Source organism: Coregonus lavaretus (assembly GCF_964263955.1).
Source record: "Coregonus lavaretus genome assembly, chromosome: 37".
Taxonomy (NCBI): domain Eukaryota; kingdom Metazoa; phylum Chordata; class Actinopteri; order Salmoniformes; family Salmonidae; genus Coregonus; species Coregonus lavaretus.
In genome coordinates this window covers 30180836-30187396 of record NC_140024.1, presented here as the reverse complement: position 1 = coordinate 30187396, position 6561 = coordinate 30180836, and the positions used below count along the sequence as shown (strand labels likewise).

The window sequence follows — 6561 nt, the reverse complement described above, 5'->3', positions numbered from 1 at the left end:
TGTGGTTTCCAGGGTAGTGTGTCTGTGTTTTACCAGGGTAGTGTGTCTGTGTTTTACCAGGGTAGTGTGTCTGTGTTTTACCAGGGTAGTGTGTCTGTGTTTTACCAGGGTAGTGTGTCTGTGGTTTCCAGGGTAGTGTGTCTGTGTTTTACCAGGGTAGTGTGTCTGTGGTTTCCAGGGTAGTGTGTCTGTGTTTTACCAGGGTAGTGTGTCTGTGGTTTCCAGGGTAGTGTGTCTGTGTTTTACCAGGGTAGTGTGTCTGTGTTTTACCAGGTTAGTGTGTCTGTGGTTTCCAGGGTAGTGTGTCTGTGTTTTACCAGGGTAGTGTGGTGGAGTGGATAACCCCCCCCCCCCCCCCCCCCCCCACAGCCTCTTCCCTCCTCTCGCTCTTTCTCTCTCTCTGCTCTCTTTTTCCCCTTCTCCCCCATCTCTCTTCCTCACCCTCTCCCCCTCCCTCAGCACATTGTCCCAGTCAGTCCTCACCCAGAGCAGAAAACCACTCCAGTCAACACTAAACTGACAGGACACAGAGCACTTTCACCACAGCCAAGCACAAATGCCTGTTGAGAAATTGACTTTCTCCTTCTAATGACTGGCTGAGTGCTTTTTTTTTGACGAGCGTGGGAGCAGTCGGATGATAAATTTAATTCAGTGGTGTCTGAATGCAGAGGCTGACGTAGTGATAGATCAGAGAGGGAGAGATCTCCGCTGCCAGGCTTGCCAGCCAAGCTGGTAGGGAAGTTTTCAGTTGGGCATAGTAGAGTGGGATAGAATCAATAGGATATTATAGAGGATAATTCAACCTAGCAGATCTGTTTTTGATGGATGCGTTTTTGCGATCAGTAAGTCAATACTGATTAGACTGGAAAGGGAGAGGAACTATAGTATCCCCAGAATACTACTACAGAATACTACTACAGAATACTACTGCAGCACAGAATACTACTACAGAATACTACTACAGTATACTACTGCAGCACAGAATACTACTACAGAATACTACTACAGAATACTACTACAGTATACTACTGCAGCACAGAATACTACTACAGAATACTACTGCAGTATACTATGACAGAATCCTACGGCAGAATACTATGACAGAATACTACTACAGCACAGAATGCTACGGCAGAATGCCACGACAGTATACTATTACAGTATGCCGTAGTATCCCATGAAACAGGGTATCCCATCCCAGTTACAACGAACATGTGAGAAAGCAGTGCTAAAAAAACAACGTAGGTACTACTCTGGGGCTCTGTGCAACCAAACCAGAACACAAACGTAAACCCTTAGTGTCTGTTGAGGATGGAGGCTGTACCTTCAGGCAGGGGTCAGGGTCAGGGCGACCAGACACTATTTGTGTTGTGGGTCACTGTGGCGTCTGTAGCAGCGGCTGTAAATTCATAGAGCGACCAGCGGTCCCCGTGCGACGCTTACGGCCATGTAAATATGACAGTTTAACGTGCCCCGCATGTCGTCGCCCCCCTCTCAAGAAGAGAGAGGGAGGGGGAGAATTGAATCAGAGCGACTGTTGGTTTTACAGCTACGCACTCTGACAAGGGCCTTTTTATTAGCCTTGGAAGATGGATGGTGTAGCAGCTAGTGTGATATTAGTTTATATGGAATGTGTTCAAGATTGGAAATGAAATGTTTTGAAAATGAGGTTAGAAATGTGTAGAAATGAGGTTAGTCCAAACATCCAGCCTACAGTAGTAACGGGCAAGGTATTCTTAGTGCTCCGTCAATAGTAAATACACTAAATAGTGGTGTTACTCAGAAGGCTTGGCCCACCTACAGTAAGTCATAGTGGTGTTACCCAGAAGGCTCGGCCCACCTACAGTAAGTCATAGTGGTGTTACCCAGAAGGCTCGGCCCACCTACAGTAAGTCATAGTGGTGTTACCCAGAAGGCTCGGCCCACCTACAGTAAGTCATAGTGGTGTTACCCAGAAGGCTCGGCCCACCTACAGTAAGTCATAGTGGTGTTACCCAGAAGGCTTGGCCCACCTACAGTAAGTCATAGTGGTGTTACCCAGAAGGCTCGGCCCACCTACAGTAAGTCATAGTGGTGTTACCCAGAAGGCTCGGCCCACCTACAGTAAGTCATAGTGGTGTTACCCAGAAGGCTAGGCCCACCTACAGTAAGTCATGGTAGAAGAAACAGACAAACCTAACTGGAACACCCACCTCCTCCTACCTCTGATTACTGGGCCAGTGTGGTTTCCACTGGGAGCAGGTAGGCAGCTGGTCAGAAGACTGTGGTCTCCGCTGTGTGTGTGTGTGTGTGTGTGTATATTTGTATTTTACCACACTCTGTTCAAGGACCCTGAGCGTGGGTTTGGCTGCCAGATTGCTCCCATGTGCTTTGTTTACTCTGTAATGGTTAGGACCGGCAGTGGTTGGTTAAAAAAACATATTGTTCTTTCTTTGCATATTTTCCCTGATTGTTCATTCCATCTCTGAGATTAATTTGCTTACACGAGGACAGAATATTATCATCCGCGTGTTTTTCTGATATTCCGCATGATAACCCGCTTTCTTTTTCCAATGGAAACTGAAGGGTTATGTTTCTTTTAGTTTACTGTATCTTTTCATTGCTTTTTTTCAAGGTCATCCTTTCAACCTTATTATCGAGGACGTTTTTAGCCCTGACCTGGGCTTGGTGTGTCACCTACCTCAGCCTCACGCTCCAGTCACACCATCCCTTTATCACTCACACTCCATCCAGGATACTGGCTGCTGTTGTTGGATACCACCCATCCCCAGAGTCTACTTTCGGGGCTCTACTCAGCCCAAACAGCTTAAATGGCTGGAAGCGCCACGTTGCGCCAAAACAAAGCTCTTCCTCTATACCCCGACAGGTCACCTGACCCCCAGTGGGGCCATGGGCTCCTGGCTCAGAAATGGGCGGCGCTGCCATACTGGCGTTTCCTTTTCACGTCAACCGCCCTCCCTGTCGTGCCGCCCTCTCTACGCACGTTAACCATCATGCAACATTCCAGGGGGCTATAATAGGCTACCCACCTTGATTTTCCTGTGCGTGATATCCGCCCCCCGTAGACCAGCCCAGCTACCCTGATTACACTCTGTGAATCCAGAGGGTTTCCTCTCCGAGTTACACAAACAATCCATTCATTTTGACCTTTCCCTCCTCTGTGGGGAGAAACCTGGCACAAGCACCACTGAGATCTCAAACCACTTTACCGTACTCTACATAGTTAAGTGTTGAATTCAATCCACACCCCTCCCAGGTAATAAGAGCCTTTGGCCTGTTAGGGATTAAGATGATGTTGTAGGGTAAAACCTATTTCCTGCTTCTTGAAGTCAACAGGAGGAACCCTTGTTAGTGCTCCCTGTTTCTTCTCCACTGAGCATGTTTAGCACCGGATGCATATCATGCTAATTTCCCCAAAGAAAGACTTCGCCACTTCACGACGGGGGGGGGGGGGAGGGGAGGCAATCAACATCGAAAAAGATGTCCATGCGCTCATTCATTTACATATCAGGGCTCACGCCACAGCAGGGGTGGGGGCGTGATATACAATCATAACCAAATGACACTCCAGTGGAAGTGGATCAAGGGAGGTTGTTTGTTTGATGGGGAAGGGGACGTTGTATGTATGCATGTACACCTCAGACATTTTATTATTGATGGATCCACCCTGATTGAATTGTCAGCCGTGTTTCAAAGCAGATGAAAGTCCAAGGGGACTTTACTGTGTGTGAATAAACGTGTACAGTCTTGTGAAGGGAGACTAGCATACAGACGCTCCAGCTCCACAGATAGAGGGAAGGACTTTAAAGGGGCGGAGATTTAGTAGGTGGATGGAGGAGATGGGGGGGATGGACAGACGGACGGACGAGGGGGGGGGGGGGGGGGGGGGGGCAAAAGGAGTAAGACTGACTGCTCCATGACCCCAGAGGGCCTGCTTTAGCCCTAGCGGGGCGTGTAGGAGTTGAGGGACAAGGAGGGAGGTTAGACCCTCACCAGATGAGTCTCAATACACTCACTCCCATCATATCCCCTGATGCCTGGAACACTAGGGGGGATCCCTAAACCCTAAACCCTAATCCTGCTCTGTCATGCTGTGACCACCCTCCAACCACCCTCTCCACCAGAACTCCCCCCCGTCCCCTTGAGTTGTGTTGTCCTCCTGCAGCTCCATCCCTTTATCTCACCAGCCAGAGGGTCCTCAGGCAGAAAGGAGGCCATAACGCCCCCAGCTTCCTCCTTCCCCCCCCAAAAAACTAAATCCCAGACCGATCCCAAACGTTTCATGTTCCGCACGCCTCTGATGCCTTTTAATTTGACTTTGCTCTCTTTTTTTTGTCTTCTCCAATGAGTTGAGTGAGCGTGTGAGCTGGCAGCACTGTTGGTAGCAGTAGGTTTTATACTTGATGTTAAACCACCATACCACAGCAAAATAAACCCTTCAAGTTCCCAACACCTTCACTTGACCTTGGGTTCCCTTACAATGAGCTGTTCCAGAAAATACTTTCCTTATCTGTACTCCATAAAAAATTATTCCTTGATGTTCTTTTATAACTCCCTCTTAAAAGTGCCTGTTTTTCTCACAAAGAATATGCCAGGTTTTAGATCTCCGGTTTCCAATTTGCTGCAAAAACTGTTGAAATGGGGCAGGGAGTGTAAGAAATGAAAATGGAGATGCAGAGAACTCATGCGGACAGTTCCAAATGACCCAGAACCCATGAACTCTTCTCTAACTTTTGCTCTAAAGTGGACTACTTTGGGTCTTTCTCTGTGGCGCGAGCCTCACTGAAAAACCAGCTTTAATGCCACCTTCTCAGTGTATCAAGTTACTGATCTGTGTTTTTGTGCCTTGGGGTAGTGGGCATTCTGTAAACCTTATAGACCTTATAAGAAATCAGATGCCTCTACTGTCCTCACGACTTCTCTCACCACATGACAAGGTGTCAGAAACAGAAACGCCTAGTCCTCAAAGGCCAACGGCAGAGACGGTCCCCAAGTGGAGAGCGGGGGAACAGCATCCTCCCCTTGCAGAGGTCCAACGCTTGGCCAACTGACGAACAAGAGGAAGAAAGGGACCGGGAGATAGAGATGTTATGATGATGAATATAAAGATGACGGATGTGTTTGATCTGCCTCTCCATCTCTTTCTCATTCTCTACTTGGTTTTTAGTCTTCCTTCAAAACATTTGTATCTCTCTTACCCGAGTTTGTATCTTTTGTCGACACATCAAGAGCCTCTCCAAATGTCATGAGCTGTCAGAATTCTCTTTCCTCTGATGTTATTGGCTGGTGACTAGAGAGAGAACATGGCCTCTGGAAAAAATAAATGACTGAATTTCTTCGCTTTGCTCTCAGCAGCAACCAATTGGATACGACCACACCACGATCGTTCTCGCTTGATCAGAATCCCCCACAAACGCCGTTTCAGAACATCTCCTCGGAGGAATCATCACGAATCAGTCGAGAACTGTCTTTCTGCCATCACACATGTTCTTGTTCAAGTTCTATGAAAGCTTGGATGTGTTCATTTAGCAGCTTAACTGACCATGATATTCTGCCAAAAAAGGAATCTAGATATTTCCTTTAAATAGTTTAGATCTCAGTATTTTCTAAACATCTTATATCAGCTCTCTCCTTTTCATGTGCCGTATCTCATCCTCTTCTCTTCCGCTAAGGAGCATAACCGTCTCTCTTCCCTCTTTCCGTCCCTCTTTCTCGCCTCCCTCCTTTCTTCCTGTAGATAAAAGCTGTCATTCTGTAATAAGCCATTAGTGTATCCGTGTGGCTCTGTTCAGCTACATTACGTGACCCAACCCACAGACAGAAGCAGAGACTGTTCCCTTCACTTCTGAGACTAGTTATACCATTATGCAACACTTGGCAAGACCTCTCGCTCTCCAAGTCACATAGTAGCGACTTTGAACGCTGCCTGGTGACGTCATTGTTGACCTGAATCCTAAATAACCGTGCTCTCTTTGTATATAACAGCAAATGAGATGTTTGAAAGCCCAGCAGCCTGCCAATGAGCTAAGGGTCCTGTGGGTGTACGTGTGCCGAGACGGGACTTAACATTTTAATACCCATGGCCGACTTTTCTTCTACACTTCTACCCGGCAGACAAGGTGGCAGCTCATTTTTGCCAGTTATGTTTTCATATGCCCACAAAATTGACGTATGGTACAACTTGTATTGACATTACTAGAAGCTTAGGCACCAGTTACTTCCCTTGTAATCCAACATGAAAAGGTACTGGAATTATTTGTCCTGAAGAGCTCCACTGAGATAATTTAGTTGCCCTGGAAAGTACAGTATGTTTCATTGTCCATTATTATGATTCTTCCATTATGGGCCTCCCGAGTGGCGCAGCAGTCTAAGGCACTGCAGCGCAGTGCTAGAGGCGTCACTACAGACCTGGGTTCGATCCCAGGCTGTATCACAACCGGCCGTGATCAGGAGTCCCATAGGGCGGCGCACAATTGGCCCAGCATCGTCTGGGTTAGGGGAGGATTTGGCCGGGTTGGCTTTACTTGGCTCATCGCGCTCTAGTGACTCCTTGTGGTGGGC

The 6561-nt window shown here is 47.6% G+C and overlaps 1 protein-coding gene across 1 annotated transcript in view; it reads right to left on the bottom strand.

The window, feature by feature from the left end:
- Positions 1-2925, bottom strand: part of LOC311111421 (neogenin-like) — a gene marked incomplete at its 5' end in the record, with an annotated part of 74500 nt that extends 71575 nt beyond the window's left edge. The window contains one exon of the mRNA XM_084154136.1: positions 2723-2925. Within this exon, the coding sequence (XP_084010262.1) occupies positions 2723-2925 (203 nt within the window). The remainder of the gene's footprint in view (positions 1-2722) is intronic.
- Between the last annotated feature and the right edge of the window lie 3636 nt (positions 2926-6561).